Below are 19,155 nucleotides of genomic sequence, written 5' to 3' on the forward strand. Positions count from 1 at the left end.
TCAGTGGATCCCTACCTGTGCTTTGGTCAGATCTCTGTGCAGAGACAAATTATTTGCCTCCAACACTTTATTCTTGTCCCTCAATTCAGCGTCCACTTTGTATCGGGCTAATGATCTGTAAAGAGAAAGCCACTTGGGTTTTTAACAGCAAAAGAATATATAGATTCAAATACCACTGCTGTGTTTTTTGGGGGGGGGGGGGGTTTCGGGAAGGTGGGGGCTGTGAGGTATGGGCGCTTAGCAGTTTCTTCCTGCAACTTTGGGCTGCCAACTCAGTTGAAATCAGAACTGGGATCAAGCATCAAGAGCCTTCATTTACAACTACCTGGGGATTTTTTCCCCAATATTATATCTATCACCTCCCAATTCTCTTAACCATCCTACTGAAATGAGGATCCTCATCCGCTGGCCAATCAGAACTCCATCTGGAAACTCTGCAATCATGGGCCCTACACACAACCACTAGGTGTCACTTTTGCATAATAACTAGAAATCCTTCCCAGCAACTGTGAATACTGATCTCATAGTATTCTCAGCCATGTCTAGCTTGGGGGAATAGAAAGATACAATCTGGGGATCAAACCTAAGTTCCTCCATATGGCAGTGCATAATACTGTCACAGCCATTTTTATTTTCAATTCAAGGAAAACATTTACATCAAGAACCCCATTCTTTTGAAGAGGAAAGAATCAGACTACGAAAACTTGTTAGTCACAGCCTGGGTTGTCAGCAAGAGAACATCAAGGGCCCAATTTACCTGAGGTTGGCCCCCAGTCTGTCTTTTGCTAACTCAGGCCATTGGACCCATGGCACCAGGACAGAGAATAAAGTGTTCAGTATAAACTGACATTAAATAAGGGGGAAAAGTCCCAGGTATCTGTGAATGAAGGCTCATGGGACCAGAAATCAAGTACTTGTTCAGAATGAGATGGAAAAAAAAAATAAAGGAACTGAGTCCAAAAAAAAAAAAAAAAAGTTTCTAGCTATGCAATTTCCATTCCACTATGATTTTTTGGCTCAAAGGCTTATCTCCATCCACCATAACATCTGCAATCCTAACAAGAAAATGTCCAAGTGTCAAGTACACTATAAAGACATGCATTAGAAAGACCTGTTCCTGTACTTTGTGATGAAAAACAACAGAAGTGTTTCTATGTACAATATAGATTTTCATACAAACTGGAACACAAACAGCTTGAAACTAAGTGCAGAGACATCCGAAATGGAATCTATTTATGTAGCAACAAACTGCAGCGACGGATGGGAAAAGCAAAGTGAGAAAAACTGAAATAGTAAGCAATAATCCCAAATGTAACAATTCTAATCCAGATGCCTATCTCCTAATCCCACTCACAGCTGTATTCACAGCACATTCATGCTTCACATGGTTTTACATTCTCATTTGGGATTTGAGAGACCAGTACAGTGGGCAGCAAGATACCCAGACCCATTGCATGGAATACCATCACCTTATGAGAAGTGGCATTCAGACTACAGACCTCCAGATCCCACATAACTCACCCTCTGCATGGTGTCCTCTTGGAAGCAAGGGCAGGCCTATTAGTTAAAAAGAAGGCAATTAGATATAGGATAAGAAAAAACAGTAAACAAGAATGCCGTGCAAATGCTCTTAAACAGAGAAAGGCCTCAGAAACACTAATGCAGATTCCAGATGTTGGCATACAGTATACACTGGATGTCATCTAGATCTCTGAAGTAAGGAGTAACATGAATCAAAACGTCATTTTTTAAACTTTGCTGTTTTCTCCAGCAAAATCAGAATCAGGACTGGAACTTGATACCTTGAGCCTTCATTTGCAACTGCTCAGGTTTTTTTTTCCATTTTATACCTCCCAACTTACCTTAGTTCCTTTATGGGACCGACAGTCTTCAACTGGGAACCATGTACCAGGATTTCTTCTGGAGCCTTGAATCCAGCATCTATCACTATTGTGCAAGGAGACTCTGCATTTCCTCCCCCCTCCTTCCCCACAGGCATCCCCAGCCCTAGATGACTAACCCAGCCCAAGAATCTAACCCAGGTCCTCCATATAGTAATGCACAGTACAGCCACTGAGCTGGCCCAAAAGGAGAGATTACTACTTACCTGATAATTTCCTCTAATGAGGGCAGGCCAGTCCCCACAAGTGGGTTATGCACCTCTGCCAACAGATGGAGACAGAGTTAGAAGCTGATGTCACAGATATATAGTACTGCCCCAATATAAGCCCACCATTATTCACTGGAAAAACCCAACCCAGATCATGCAGAATGGATCCCTACTGCAACAGATCTTTCAGAGGCAGTATCCTGAGGGGATTGCCTATCAGCAGTCTCTACAGATCAGCATACCATGGCCTCCAGGGTAACCAGGAGCCACTAAAAGGACAGTGTCAGTTTGACTTGCAATCTTCCGAATAATACTGCCTAGGGTGGGAAGACATACAGCAGGCTGCCCATAAGCCACATCCGAATGATAGCATCGATGCCCAGTGTTTTCGGGTCACGTTCACAACTGAAAAACAATGGAACTTTCATGTTGCCTGAGATTGCCAATAAGTCTAGAAAAGGACAGCCCCAGCACTCCACAATAAGCTGAAAAGCTTCATCCGCTTGCTCCCACTCAGAGTCTAAAGTTCTTCTGGTTGAGAACGCCAGCTCTGACACTGACCTTTTTGGCAATATAAGGCAGAAATGCTTAGTAGATGTTGCTTCACCCCATGCCATCCCTGAGCACAAGTTTCCCCTGAAGATGACAGCCAGCAGATCAATCAAAGAAGGGGACACCCTTGTGTCACCCTTGGACCCACTCCCCTCAGATCGAGGGGATGGACCATCACTGGCAAAATCTCTGAGCATCCAGGCAGCGCTGATACAGGCTTGCTGTATCACCCTTATGCCATGCCACCCTTGAGGCATGCAGCATAAATAGCCCAGCACTTTGACTTTTGGCACCAGCACCATGGTTAACATGAGCTCACTACACACATAGCAGCAGCAGGTATGCGCTTAACTACACACACAGTTATGTGCATAGCAAAACACAAAAAACATGCTGAAATACATGTTCAGAAGATGCACAGGTACATGTGCACAAAACATGCTCAGTGACGTGCTCAACTACACAGTGAACATACGCACACAACAGGGGACGCAGATTTAGACACACAAGAAGGTTCACAGACACATGCAGATGTCACACACAAAAACGCATGAAGGAACTGCTGCGGCCTACCATGTGGCCCAGGAAGGAAACCTGAGCGAGGCCTAGCCAAAAGGCTGCTCAGCCTGCCGTGCCTGAGATGCCTCCACACCTCACAAAACTCCAGAGACGCGAATAGGAGACATCGAATGCCAAGAAGGAGCCAGTAGGAAGTAGCCTAACTCTTATTTTCTTTTAATGAAAACTTACCTGAGCTCAGCTCTCCCTGGCCGAGAGCAGGAACAGGTTCCTGACTACAATGGGAGAGGGAGAGCCTTCACTGTCAAGCTTCTCTGACCACTATTTTTTTTATTTATTTTTTTTTATAAAGTCCACCGGACTAAGGTCCCTCCCTCAGTTGAGAACCTAACTATCTTCTCAGGAAGCAAACTGTGCTATATAAAATTGGCCTATCTTCTGTTTTTCTCTATTTCTCCTTTATTTGTGGGGGGTTTTTTGGTTTGTTTTTTTTTAACTGGCAATCCCTAATAGGGAGATACACATCCACCATCTGCTGGAGACAGAGAATACTGGCAGGCTGTCAGGGAAGGACTATATATTCATGTCTTCAGTTTCTTACTCCATCTCCTGGTGAGGGGGCACATAACCCACTGGTGGGAACTGGCATGCCTGAAAGTAGAAGAACTGAAGTTCTCTCTCTGCATGGATGGAAAGGACAATTTCTTTAGATTCATGACTAAAGATTTAGATCTATCGAACATGTAGCAGCAGGCTGCAAACCAGGGATCAAATCCCTTGGGCAAGTCACTTCACCCTCCATTGTCTCAAGTATCAACTTAATTGTGAGCCCACTGGGACAGGGAAATACCTCCACTACTTGAATGTAATCCGCTTTGAAGCACCTGAAAAGCGGAGTATAAATAAAATAAATGCATGAAGGAGTAGCAGTTCATTAATTCACTTGGAGGCCGAAATAAGCTACGCTAGACTGAACGCATGTTGCTCCCACTTGTGCATGTCAATGGATTTTAGCACATAAATGTATGCACAAATTAGGAGCACCTTTATGTAAATCCCAAACTAAGATATTTGCTACTATTCCTCAACACAGGTAGGAGCACTAAAGCTCAAGGCTTAACTCATTTTAACCTTGGAAATTTAACTCTTGGATCAGAGGTGGATTAAGAACGTCTCATTTCTGGTACTAGTGCTAATCTTTGGTGCATGTTACCAAGTGTGGCAGTCCACCCTGGGGAAGTATAACTCCAAGACCTCTGCAGCCAGGAGTTCCAGACCTGGGACCACCACAAACTAACAGTGGCACCAAAAATGTGGGTTATGATGCTGTGCTAGGGTGGTCCCAGACCTGGGGCTCCTGGGTGTAACTAGCACTAGTCACAGAAATGTGAGCTAGCTTTATTCCACCTCTGATCCAAAAGTTAAATGTCCAAGCCTAAAAACTTGAGTTAAGCATCAGGGTACCTTAGTTCCTGTTCATACCACAGATCAGTCCAGACAAGTGGGTTTTGCATCCCTGACAGATGGAGGCAGAGAATAAAAACTTTTCAGGTACTGCTACATAACAGAGTGCCACTTGCAGTCCCTCTGTTTTTCTCTACCTCCAGCAGATGGCAGAGGTGCAATCCTGCAGTCTGGAGTTTTGAATTAAAAAAAAAAAAGTTGAAGAAAGAAGACTTCTAAGAAGGTGGCTCCTTGAGGTGTTATGTTCCTTCATTGGCCATCCCTCAAGTAGGGTGAGCAGAGGGTTGGTATCCTTGATCTAGCTCAGCCCTCTTCAACCAGAGGGAGGGAAAGCCAGGGGTCCTGGTTCCTTCGCTCCCTCTGTGTCCTACTCACCCTCAGCCATCAGCATCCGGGTGCAAGAGAAATATTCATTTTCCTCTCTTCCCTCCCCCGGCGTGCACGATTACTTAAAAAAAAAAAAAAAAGTTAAGATTGGTGTCCAGCAAGCATGACAGACCTACTTATGCCGGGAGACCATAGTCTGGTGAGTGGGAATGCAAGCGGTTTCAGCTGCTTTGCCGGGGCAGAGTCAGAGATTGTTCCTGTGCTGGCGGAGGAGTCAATCACAGCAGGAGTTATTTTTGGCACCAACCGTGACTTCATGGCACCTCCCGCTGAGCACAAAAAATTGTCTGGGCTGTGACTTGAGGCATTCACATCTTAATGCAGCCTCGTTTTGCCCCAATTGTGCCTCTGATGAGGTAGAGGTCTCAGGTGTTCACTCCACTCTGTCATGTGTGGTTCAGGAGACCCAGAGGAGGGGGTGGTCGGGTCAGAGCAGGTGGTGGCCATCTTGTTTTACAAATGTCAGAAAGCAGGCCTCTGGCAAAGGTGCCACGGGACTCCCTCCCCCCCCCCCCTCCCTTTTTCTAGTGGATCAGCACCCATAACTAGGACTTCTCTGCAGATTTTGCTCTGCTTCTTCATAAAGCCTATTTAGCTAAGAAGGAAACAGGAGCTAAGTGCTCCGTCCCTCAGAAGACACAAACACTTGACTAAGAGGCTGAAAGCGACTGGGCAGACAGGGGATCAGGAGTAATTTTGCAGCTTCTCGGCCTGAGTCGTCCCTCTGGTGACGAAGATGGCACGTTGGACGAAGGGGAAGATGGTCCCAGGGGTGATCCAGGCAAGGACCTCGTGAGCATATTAGCCAATACCATGCATGATGTTTAGGACATCCCAGTCGCAGGGGGGGGGGGGGCCCACAATCCTAGGGTGTGGAGATTGTTCCGTAAGGAGGAACTGTGGCCACAAATTCCCCAGGTGCTGGAAGAGTTGGGGATTATGGTCACACAGGAAGATTCTGACAATGAGGGAGTAAACCGTCTTGGATGGACTACAGGGGCGACCTACAGCTTTTCCTTTGCCAAAGAAAGGAAAGAAATTGGTTGATTGGGAGTGGGAATCTCCTAAGGCGTGTGTTAAAGGTAGCCAGGGCTATGGCTAAGTTAAATCTCTTGTTGGAGCAGACCTTGGAGTTTTTGAAAGCTTCCTAAAGTAGATGTGGCAGAGTCAGCCACTCTGAAGGATATCCAGGATCGAAAGCTGGAAATTCTGTTGAAAAGACTGTTTGAGGTCTCTGCTTTAAGCCTTCGTGCGGTGGTCTGCGGAAGCTTAATGCAGAGCACCTGCTTGTGCTGGGTGCGGAAATTACAGAAGGATTCGGGGAGGGCGTGCAAGGCAGCCCACTTGGAGGCAGGAGTGGCCTATGTGGAAGATGCCCTATATGGCATGGTCCGGAATTCCACCAGAAATATGGTTTCTGCAGTGGCAGCGTGGTCAATCAACTAGTTGGAGAAGAGGGTGGTTTGCAAAGCCTCTCTTTCACTTATTCAGGGACAAACAGTACGCGTGTTCTTGGACAATGTGAAAGTGGCGTACATCAATCAAGGCAGAATGAAGAGTTGTCTGCTGGCTCAGAAGGCGGAGAAGTATCTAGCAGATGTAGCAGCATCTCATGTGGCCGGAGTGGACCATCTCAGCAGACAGCAGCTGGATCTGGGGAGAGTGGGAGTTGTCATATGAGGCCTTTGCCCTTATTTAGGCCAGATGGGGCAGGCCAGAGTTGGGCCTCATGGCAGTTCGAGAAAACACAAAGGTGCATCTGTTTTACAGCCACTGGAGGGAAGTCAGCTCTGAGGGCATCGCAGTGGTGGGGCCGCTTGGCAATAGTGATCAAAATATGGTCAAATTTGAATTAATGACTGGAAAAGGAACAGTGTGCAAATCCACGGCTCTCGTGCTAAACTTTCAAAAGGGAAACTGATAAAATGAGAAAAATTGTTAGAAAAAACTGAAAGGAGCAGCTACAAAAGTAAAAAATGTGCAAGAGGGGTGGTCATTGTTAAATACCATTCTAGAAAATCTAAAAATAAATAAATAAATAGAAGCACAGTCCAGATGCCTATACGGCATCTGTCCACTTTAAGAAAGGTGGAAAGAAGGCAAAACGATTACCGGCATGGTTAAAAAGGGAGGTGAAAAGCTATTTTAGCCAAAAGATCTTCATTCAAAAATTGGAAGAAGGATCCAACAGAAGAAAATAGGATAATACATAAACGTTGGCAAGTTAAATATAAGATGTTGATAAGTCAGGCTAAGAGAGAATTTGAAAAGAAGTTGGCCGTAGAGGCAAAAAAACTCACAGTAAAAACTTTTAAAAATATATCCGAAGCAGAAAGCCTGTGAGGGAGTCAGTTGGACCGTTAGATGATCGAGGGGTTAAAGGGGCACTTGGAGAAGATAAGGCCATCGCGGAAAGATTAAATGATTTCTTTGCTTCGGTGTTTACTAAAGAAGATGTTGGGGAGGTACCCGTACTGGAGGAGATTTTCATGGGCAATGATTCAGATGGACTGAATCAAATCAAAGTGAACCTAGAAGATGTGGTAGACCTGATTGACAAACTGAAGAGTACTAAATCACATAGACTGGATGGTATACACCCCAAAGTTCTGAAGGAACTAAAAAATGAAATTTCAGACCTATTAGTAAACATTTGTAACCTATCATTAAAATCATCCATTGTATCTGAAGACTGGAGGATAGCTAATGTAACCCCCCAATATTTAAAAAAGGGCTCCAGGGGCGATCCGGGAAACTACAGACCAGTCAGCCTGACTTCAGTGCCAGGAAAAATAGTGGAAAGTGTTCTAAACATCAAGATCACAGAACATATAGAAAGACATGGTTTAATGGAACAACGTCAGCATGGCTTTACCCAAGGCAAATCTTGCCTCACAATCTGCTTCACTTTTTTGAAGGAGTTAATAAACATGTGGATAAAGGTGAACCAGTAGATGTAGTATACTTGGATTTTCAGAAGGTGTTTGACAAAGTTCCTCATGAGAGGCTTCTAGGAAAAAGTAAAAAAAAAGTCATGGGATAGGTGGTGATGTCATTTCATGGATTGCAAACTGGCTAAAAGACAGGAAACAGAGACTAGGATTAAATGGACAATTTTCTCAGTGGAAGGGAGTGGGCAGTGGAGTGCCTCAGGGATCTGTATTGGGACCCCTACTTTTCAATATATTTATAAATGATCTGGAAAGAAATACGATGAGTGAGATAATCAAATTTGCAGATGATACAAAACTGTTCAGATTAGTTAAATCACAAGTAGATTGTGATAAATTGCAGGAAGACCTTGTAAGACTGGAAAATTGGGCATCAAAATGGCAGATGAAATTTAATGTGGATAAGTGCAAGGTGATGCATATAGGGAAAAATAACCCATGCTATAGTTACACAATGTTAGGTTCCATATTAGGTGCTAAAACCCAAGAAAGATCTAGGCGTCATAGTGGATAACACATTGAAATCGTCGGTTCAGTGTGCTGCGGCAGTCAAAAAAGCAAACAGAATGTTGGGAATTATTAGAAATGGAATGGTTAATAAAACGGAAAACGTCAATGCCTCTGTATCGCTCCATGGTGAGACCGCACCTTGAATACTATGTACAATTCTGGTCGCCGCATTTCAAAAAAGATATAATTGCGATGGAGAAGGTACAGAGAAGGGCTACCAAAATAAGGGGAATGGAACAGCTCCCCTATGAGGAAAGACTAAAGAGGTTAGGACTTTTCAGCTTGGAGAAGAGACAGCTGAGGGGGAATATGAGAGATGTTTAAAATCATGAGAGGTCTAGAACTGGTAGATGTGAATCGGTTATTTACTCTTTCAGATAATAGAAAGACTAGGGGGCACTCCATGAAGTTAGCATGTGGCACATTTAAAACTAAAATCGGACAAAGTTCTTTTTTACTCAATGCACAATTAAGCTCTGGAATTTGTTGCCAGATGATGTGGTTAGTGCAGTTAGTATAGCTATGTTTAAAAAAAGATTGGATAAGTTCTTGGAGGAGAAGTCCATTACCTATTAATTAAGCTGACTTAGAAAATAGCCACTGCTATTACTAGCAACAGTAACATGGAATAGACAGTTTTTGGGTACTTGCCAGGTTTGGCCACTGTTGGAAACAGGATGCTGGGCTTTATGGACCCTTGGTCTGACCCAGTGTGGCATGTTTTTATGTTCTAGTTTAACAGTGGCCGAAGAAGCTTCGCCTCTGTGTTCCCCCTTGAGTATTGCGTCGCATCAAGCATCATCCAGGCAGAATGATTCTTATGGCACCAGAGTGGCCGCATCGGCTGTGGTTTGCGGATCAGATTCATCTTGCCATACACGGTCCCGTTCGTTTGCTCATCTGCATGGGCTGTTGAATTAAGGACCCATCTTTTCAGTCCAGATGGATCGCTTTTGCTGGCAGCTTGGCTTTTGAAGTGCAACAATTTTGCTTGAAGGGATACTCTGAGCCGGTGATTACAACTTTATTTCAGGAGAGGAGGCTTTCCATGTCTTTGGCTTATATCCGGGTTAGGAGAGTATTTGAGTCATGGTGTTTGCAGAATGGGCCACGACCATTACACGTAGATTTTCCTCAGGTCTTAGCCTTTTTGCAAAGCGGGTTAGCAAAGGGACTGGCCTATAATTCCTGCCAAGTACAAGTGGTAGCCTTAGCTTGTCTTCAAGTTAAGCTGAAGGGGAGACCATTGGCATCTCATCTGGATGTCATGTGTTTTCTGAAGGAGCAAAGCTTCTACATCCACTGATCCGGAGAATGTGTCCAACGTGGAACCTTAATCTGGTCCTTTGAGTTTTGTGGTCCTCCCTTTGAACTGATTAGAAGGGCTTCTTTGAAGGATCTCACCTTGAGGTCAGTCCTCTTGGTAGCCATTTGCTTGGCTAGGAGGATTTCAGAGCTTTAAGCTCTATGTAGACTCCCCTTCCTATGCTTTTCAGAGGATGGTGTATCATTACATATGGTCCCTTCCTTTTAGCCCAAGTTTCTTCATTTCATCTTAACCAGACGATGAAATTAAATGATACTCCTCTTGTGAAGGAGCTTCACTTATTGGATGTTCAGTGAATTCTCTTGGGATATCTTACGGTGATGAATGCCTTTCGGAGATCAGATCATCTCTTTGTCCTGTTCGGTGGAGCGAAGAAGGGAAATAAAGCTTCCAAGAGCATGACTGCATGATGGTTGAAGGAGGCAATAATTTCAGCCTATATCTAAGTGTTGATCAGTTCCGGAGGGGTTTCAGGCACATTCTATTAGGGTGGAGGCAACCTCCTGGGCAGAGTGTCAACTGGTTTCTCTGCAGGAAATTTGTCAGACGGAGATATGGCCTTCAAGTCACAATTTTACCAAACATTACCTCTGGATGTGCAGGCACCAGAAGAGCCTTCATTTGGGGAAGTGTGTTGTGCATGGGTTTGTTTTTTTTGAGTTCCCACCCAGTATAGAGGGGTTTGAGTACATCCCACTTGTCTGGACTGATCTGTGGTACTCCAGGAACAAAAATTAGCAGGTAAGAACCAATACTCCTAAATTGTATTGCCAGCCAGGTATATAAACTAGAATAGGAGGAAAAAAGCAGCCACGGGAGAAGCTTAGCCCAGCTATCCAATTAAAGAATGTATTTAGAAATGTACTGTAAATTTGTATATGATTTTCATATTTTTATTGTAACTGCTTTAGACTAGGAATTGAAAAGTGCTAACAATTTATCAGTTTAACTATAATAGGCTGCTGGCCTGGGAACAAAATTTGAGGTACAGTAGCAAACACTGCCTGTTATGAAATTACCATTGCAGTAAGTAGTTTTAAATGAATATTTTTGTTCAGCACTCTGGAATATGTTAAAACCTGCCAATTTCTGCTTTTATTTTTTCTCTTTGAAGCCATTATGCAAAGCTTCCAATATGTTCTCCATTTTGCTTTTTACACCAAATACCCCACATTAATGCCCCAGTTAGCTTCTAAAGCAGTTTAAACAAAACCCATGAATCTCCAAAAATGTAGAAATTTGCATACAGCAGGAACCCCCCCCCAATATCCCCAAAATTATATGATATACATTAATATCTCATGAGAAGTTGGTTGAGATTGGGCAATATCTCTGCTTCAAGAGCATTGCTCAGAGCTTAAAAAGGTTCTGCCATTCATTCAATCTGCTGCGCGCGCACACACACAGCACATGGGGGACTAGTGTCCAGCTGGTGCTCAAAAGATACAGAGCAGTTTGAAATTAGCACATTTATATACAAACATAAAACATTAAAAAGAGTACAACTTCACCAGCTAGAAGTCAATACAGTTCACAGAGCATGAATGCAAGACCCCTCACTAGAAGGGATCCTGGTCAGATGAAGGAGTGCATTTACCTTTGACTGGTCGCTTTGAACACTCCATTCGTCGGATCCTTCACTGCAAAACTGATGTTGGGGTGTTTGTTAAAAAGGGGAAGAATTGGCTTGGATGGACAGATTTTCTTGGGACATGGCAAATTTGTATCTGTTTAAGAAAAAAAAAAATTGCAACACAAACAAGGCTTCACCAAAGGAATTCCCAATTCAGACGGTAACTTTCAAACTGGTACGCAGGCACGTGCATTGGTGTGAGCCCAGGGACTCAGCCATTTTATAACTGGTGCGCGTATGCTATAAAATAACCTGCATGGCCAGGCATGTGCACCTAATTTTAAGTGGGCACGCAAATCCCACTTCTACCATGCAAAACGGGGGATTTTAAAAGGGGCACATGCCCATGCCAGTTTCACCGGTTCTACCAGTTTGCCTAGGAAAGAGCTAGGGCCTCCAAACCCCCTAGTTTAATAGCCTTCACTCTCCTCAGTAAGCCTAGACCCTTAAATCCTCTCAGATATGGAGAGTTTTTTTTTGTTTTAAAAGCTTATATCTCCCCCAAAGCAGAAATAAACATGCAATACTAGACCCGGGTGCGACTTCGGCACATAAGTATCTGCGCGCACATCTCTCGGGCTCCACCCCAAAATGCCCATGCCCTGCCCAGACCACACCCCATTTTGCATCTGCGCAAGATGTGCACTTAAGAGATATGCACATTTCTGGGCAGCTTTTAAAATATGGTGGGTGCGCACGGGCCTGACTTCGGCCCACATCCCCTAACTGATGCACCCGCCAGGCTTTTAAAATTCACCTTTTAGTCACATTACAAAATAGAATAGTTGGCAAATACTGGTCTCAACAGATCCAGGCTAGCAGCCACCAAGAAATGATTCAAAAAGATTTACAAACACACAGAAAAAACTGTGGGACCTAACTGAAATTGTTAAACACATCAGTGGAAAACATTAAAAAAGCTGACCAAATAATGCAATTAAGCCATTTTGTGTGTTAAGACTTCTGGTAGCAAATTATAAACAAGCCTGTTGCAGGGGAGACAAAGTGGGTGCTGAGAAAGCATTAAACAGTTGAGGGTTTTTTGCTTTTTTAAATAATGAAGTTGACATAATTCCTTTCATTTAAATAAAGGGGAGTAACATTGGATAGCAATGCTTTAACAATTAAACTGATCAGATGTGAATTTGAAGTCACAGGACCTATACAACAAGCAACCAGAAAACATTTTTCCAGTGACCTATTAAGAGATGCCCTTTCATTTTCTTATCACGGACCTTTGAACATACTAAACGTCTGTTGCAGTTTAGAGTTTCTGTGGGGTGGGGAGAGCAAGGAGTAAAGAAGACATTGGCTCTGGAATAACATTGAATCTATGTTTCTAGATAGAACTCTAAAAAGAAATCTGAATTGATGTTACCAGAAGACTTACATTATTCATGGGTAGATAAGAAAGATATGCCATACTGGGTCAGATCAAGGGTTCATCATCTCAATATTCTGTCTCCAAGTGGCCAATGCAAGCCCCAAGTACCCAAACATTAAATAGATCCCATGCTATGAATGCCGACAAAAAGCAGTGGATATTCACCAATAGTTTACGGATTTCTCTAGGAATTTATCAAACCTTTTTTAAACCTAGCTACACTAACTGCCTTAACCACATGCACTGGCAATGAATTCCAGAGCTTAATTGTGCGTTAAGTGAAACATTTCTATGATTTGTTTTAAATGTGTTACTTGCTAACCTCATGGAGTGCCCCCTAACCCTTGTATTACCCAAAATAGTAAATAACTTTCACATTTACCTGTTGTAGTCCTTTCTTGATTTAGTACCGTATTTTCTGGCGTATAAGACGAGTTTTTAACCCCTGAAAATCTTCTCAAAAGTCGGGGGTCGTCTATATGCCAGATGTTAGTCTTATAGGGCGTATATGATTGCCACTTTTTCCCCCTAATAATAGGTGAAAAATAAGGAGTGCATCCTATGTCGCCGGTATTAATCCAAATTACAGCGTCTGGTGGATTTCCCCGCGCCCTCTGCTCCCCGATTGGCCAATGCGCTCTTGCTCCCCGAGTCACTCACCCTCACCTCCGGACGCCGTAGCAATTGATTCTCCGCGCCCTCGTTCCTCGAGTCACTCCCCCCAGATGCTGTAAAAAAGTTCATTCTCCGCTCCCTCGCTCCCCGATTGGCCGAAGCTGGGCACAAAGGGGCTTGCTTCGGCAATCGGGCAGCGCGCCTTCGCTTCAAGTCACTCCCTCCCCTCACCAGATGCTGTAAAAATGTTCATTCTCTGTTCCCTCGCTCCCCGATTGGCCGGTGCTGGGCAAAAGGGATAGTCTTATATGGCGAGTATATCCCAAACTCTAAATTTTAACTGGAAAAGTTGGGGGGTCGTCTTATACGCCGGAAAATACGGTAGATCTTATCATATGCCCCCTCAGCCGTGTCTTCTCCAAGCTGAACAGCCCTAACCTCTTCAGCCTTTCCTCATGGGGGAGCTATTCCATGCCCTTAATCACTTTGTTCGCCCTTCTCTGTACTTTCTCCAGTGCAATTAACTTTTTTAAGATGAGGCAACCAAAAACTGCACACAATATTCAAGGTGTGGTCTAACCACTGAGCGATACAGAGGCATGACATCCTACATTTTATTTGGCATTCCCTTCCTAATAGTTCCTAACATTGTTTGCTTCTTTGACCACCATAACAAACTCAGCCGATTTCAATGTAATATCAACTATGACACCAAGATCTTTTTCCTAGGTGTTAACTCCTAAAATGGAACCTAACATTATGTAACTACAACATGGGTTATTTTTTCCTATATGCATCACCCTGTACTTCTCCACATTATATGTCATCTGCCATATGAACACAAAATCTTCCAGTCTTATAAAGTCCTCCTGCAATTTATCACAATCTGTTTATGATTTAACTAATCTGAATAATTTTGTATCTGCAAATCTGATCACCTTTCATCGTATTTCTTTCTAGATCATTTACAAATATATTAAAAAGCACCGGTCCAAGTACAGATCCCTGAGGCACTCCACTGTTTACTTTTTTCCCCACTGTGAAAACAGACCATTTAATCCTACTCTATTTCCTTTTAATCCATTTGCAATCCACAAAAAGGACATCTTCTATCCCATGACTATTTTCTTAGAAGCCTCTCATGAGGGAGTTTGTCAAGCACCTTCTGAAAATCCAAATATATTACATCTAGCAGTTCACCTTCATCCACATGCTTATTTACCCCTTCAAAAGAAATTGTAGATTTGTGAGGCAAAACTTCCCTTGGGTAAATCCATGCTGGCTGTGTCCCATTATTAAATCATGTCTATATGTTGTGATTTTATTCCTTATGATAGTTTCCATGATTTTTCCTGGCACTGAAGTCATGCTCACCGGTCTATAGTTTCCCATATAAACTCTGGAGCCCTTTTTATATATCAGGATTACATTGGCCACCTTCCAGTCTTCAGGTACAACGGATAATTTTAATGATATCTTACTAGGTACTTGTAATAGGTCTGAAATTTCATTTGAGTTCTTTCAGACCCTGGGATGTATACCATCCGGTCCAGGTGATCTACTACTCTTCAGTTTGTCAATCTGGCCTACTATATCATCTAGGTTTACCATGATTTGGGTCAGTTCATCTGAACTGTCACCTATGAAAAACATCTCCGGAACAGGTATTTCACCAATCTTCCTCAGTAAACACAAAAAAAAAAAAAAAAGAACTCATTTAGTCTTTCTGTAATGGCCTTATCTTCTCTAAGTGCCCCTTTAACCCCTCAATCATGTACCAGTCCAACTCCTTCGCAGACTTCCTGTTTTGGATATATTTTTAAAAGTTTTTTATTATGAGTTTTTGCTACTATGGCCAACCTTCTCAAATTATCTTTTAGCCTGTCTTATCAATGTTTTGCATTTAAGTTGCCAATGCTCATGCTTTTTCCTATTTTCTTCAGATGGATCCATCTTCAAATTTTTGAAGGAAAATCTTTTGGCTAAAATAGCCTCTTTTCCTGTCAAGGAAAATTGACATCAAATACAAGATGCGTAATTCATCAATTTACGAATCTGCCCAACTTCCCCACCAATCCATCGTGGTAGAATCAACCTTGTCCAAGGCAAAACATAATAAGTTGCATTCAAATACACCACCAAGCAAAGAAAAATCAATGCCTAGATGATTTTGGAAAAAAGATATCTCACTCCTCCATGCTCACCAACAGGATACGAGTGCATAAACCCCTGTGTGAAGCAGAAACTTTGAAACAATCAATAGACAAAAAATTCTGCTACTTAATGGCTCTTATAATGTTATATTTATATATAGAGGGTATGGATGACCATCATAAGTGTCTAGTCACTGGCTCATGAGTAAAGCCTATAATGACATTGAGACCTGGTATATGTAGTGCAGCAGGCTAAGGATTATTTGATAAAGCCTTAAAGCACAATATCCAGTTTAATCATTGGTCATTCCTCACCACAGTCTTTGTGTAGGCTCAAGATCACATAACTATAATGAGCATAAGATAAGTGCACTCTAAATAGTGTTTAGTGCACTTATCTGGGTCCTGAAGGTAATCCTCCAACTCTGCAGGGTTTTGGAGTGTAACACTCCTCCTTCAGGGAGCTTCAGGATGTCTTGAATAGATAACTTGAGCTTTCATAAGCCTGTATTGTATTGGGAAAAAGTCAGAGCCTGCAAATGCTTCAAAAAGTTAGCAATGAAATTCTGGCTAAATGTCGGAGGGACACTCATTAACTCTTAAAGAATGGTTTGCGAGACTCATAGCTATTTGCATTTGTTAAATATCGCTGAAAGCAACAACAGTGAAAACAAATTAAACTGCAAGCTAATAAAATGTCCTTTTTAAAATGATGCACAGGTCCCTGGAAGAAAACTACCTAATTCAGAAAAACTAAGTGTCTCTTACGTGCTTGCAACAGCATAGCCTCCGCTGTGGTTGTGGTTGCCGCGTCAAAGACGGTCTGACAGACCATTCTTTAAGAGTTAATGAGTGTCCCTCCGATATTTAGCCAGAATTTCATTGCTAACTTTTTGAAGCATTTACAGGCTCTGATTTTTTCCAATACAATACAGGCTTATGAAAGCTCCCTGAAGGAGTGTTACACTCCGAAACCCTGCAGAGTTGGAGGATTACCTTCAGAACCCAGATAAGTGCACTAAACACTATTTAGAGTGCACTTATCTTATGCTCATTATAGTTATGTGATCTTGAGCCTACACAAAGACTGTGGTGAGGAATGACCAATGATTAAACTGGATTATGCTTTAAGGCTTTATCAAAATAATCCTTAGCCTGCTGCACTACATACACCAGGTCTCAGTGTCATTATAGGCTTTACTCATGAGCCAGTGACTAGACACTTATGATGGTCATCCATACCCTCTATATATAATATAACATAAGAGCCATTAAGTAGCAGAATTTTTGTTTATTGATTACACCAACAGGATACAGCATCAGTTTGACACTATGTCGTACCTTTTCGAATCACTCCAAAAACTGCGTCCACTGTGTCTTTTTGGAGGACAACACACCCCCACCAATCTTTTTTAGATATGGAAGGAGGACTCTGGTATTTACGGCGCTCTATTTACGGATCTTTTGAGTCTTCAGCAAGAACGACCTGCTTCAGCTATAGTGGCCAGCCGTATGGCTTGGCTCAGAGCCAGCGCAATTCGGACTTATGTCCATGAGAAGTTAGCCGACATCCCATGTATGGGTGACAATCTCTTTGGAGATAATCTCCCATTTGAAGGAACAAAGCACAGCTGTACTATCTCTCACCACTCCTGCAGAGTCTCAAAAATTACAACATCAATTTTATCCTTACCATCGCCGGTATTTACTCCAGACCCTACAATAGGCCTTATTCGCAGTACAGGCCTCAGCCGTATCTCCCTCCACGAAATACAGCTCCGCAGAGTTCTAGGGGTCGTGCCAGATAAAGACAAGTAAAGCAAACGCCGGCCCCTCAACAAAAACCAGCCTCCTCTTTTTGAAATTGATACAGCCACCACCACCACCACAACCGGTATTCATAGGAGGACACCTTCAATTTTTTCTCCACAATTGGGAATCCATCACTTCAGATCAGTGGGTACTCAACATTATCAAAAACGGTTACTCTCTAAATTTTCAATCCACTCCTTCTCTTCCTCATATTCCTCCAAAGAGGATGATACAATTCACTCCACATCCCTCACAGTGGAACTGCACAACCTTCAGGTCAACAATCTATACATCATATCCCTCTTAATCATCACCACCAAGGTTTTTGTTCCCAATATTTCCTCATTCCAAAGAAGTCGGGGGGGGGGGGGGGGGGGGTGCGGGCCTGCGACCCATTCTAGATCTCAGACTACTCAAACACACACATACAGAGAGAGAAATTCAAAATGACTTCTCTGAAAAATATCCTACCGCTGATTTAGCACAACGATTGGCTATGTTCCATCAACCTGAAGGATGCATATTCCCATATACCAATTCACCCGTCTTCTTGGCATTACTTTTGTTTCCAAGTTTGGGATATACATTACCAATACCAGGTTCTCCCATTTGGCCTATCTTCAGCCCCAAGAGTATTCACCAAATGTCTAGCAGTGGTGGTGGTTCATCTCAGGAAACTTTCGATCCAATATTTCCTTATCTGGACGACTGGTTGATAGTAGCATCGGATCAGTTTACACTGAGAGATCATACATTACGCACGATCGAATGCCTTCAGAGGTTGGGTTTCTTATCAATTTCGAGAAGTCTCACCTACAACCGACTCATAGGCGCTCTCATAAATACGGTGGAACAGAGAGCGTACCTTCCTCAAGACAGGATGCAGAACAGACTGTGTGCCAATGATTGTATTTCACAAAAAACGGAAATCTGCATGCCATGTTCTACAACTTCTGGTCATATGGCAGGCAGCAATCTATGTGGTTCCTCACACCAGTCTTCACATGCGCCGCTTACAATAGGGTTTAAAGACTCAGTGGTCTCAGTTCATACAGCCACTCAGCACCAGAATTCAAATTACAAACGCAATGAAAGAGGACATTCGATGGTGGCTCCTTCCCAAGAACCTTGCTTGAGAGCTCCATTCGTTTACCACCTCACCAGATAACTCTGACCAAGGATGCCTCCAACAAGGGTTGGGGAGCACATTTGGGCGAACTGAAACTCAAGGTCTGTGGACTCCTCAGGAATCTACATACCAGATCAATCTCCTGGAACTAAGAGCCATTTGGATGGCACTTCAAACGTTCTCGGATCAGATAAAGGGATCAAGCCTCATGGTATATACAGACAACCAGGTAGCCATGTTTTACATAACAAGGAAGGAGGGTCCGGTTCCTGGACTCTATGCCAGGAAGCAACAACGAATTCTACATTGGACAGTCAAAGCCCAAGTATCAATTCAAGCAACTTATCTTCCAGGTCTGGACAATATAACAGCAGATTGTCTCAGTCGCATTTTTCATCCACACGAATGAACCTTGAATCCAGAGGTAGCACAAAATATCTTCAAACAGTGGGGTTTCCCAGCATAGACCCTCTTTGCCACGGAAACACAGACAAGTCCAAAACCTTTTGGTCAAAGGATTACTCCAGATGCCTCTCTCATTCCATGGACGCCAGGCTTGATGTACGCCTATCCACCCATTCCACTCATATCTCGAACGATTCAGAAATG

At 43.0% G+C, this 19,155-nt stretch overlaps 1 protein-coding gene across 6 annotated transcripts in view; it reads right to left on the bottom strand.

Moving 5' to 3' along the window:
* The window catches only part of LOC115082297, a 76,827-nt gene that overhangs the window by 42,042 nt on the left and 15,630 nt on the right, over positions 1-19,155 (bottom strand). For all 6 annotated transcript variants that reach the window (XM_029586530.1, XM_029586526.1, XM_029586531.1 and 3 more), the window contains 3 exons: positions 11,418-11,547; positions 1,522-1,557; positions 16-115 (listed from right to left, as the gene is read on the bottom strand). In XM_029586530.1, the coding sequence (XP_029442390.1) occupies positions 16-115; positions 1,522-1,557; positions 11,418-11,547 (266 nt within the window). The remainder of the gene's footprint in view (positions 1-15; positions 116-1,521; positions 1,558-11,417; positions 11,548-19,155) is intronic.

Source organism: Rhinatrema bivittatum, unplaced genomic scaffold (assembly GCF_901001135.1).
Source record: "Rhinatrema bivittatum unplaced genomic scaffold, aRhiBiv1.1, whole genome shotgun sequence".
Taxonomy (NCBI): Eukaryota; Metazoa; Chordata; class Amphibia; order Gymnophiona; family Rhinatrematidae; genus Rhinatrema; species Rhinatrema bivittatum.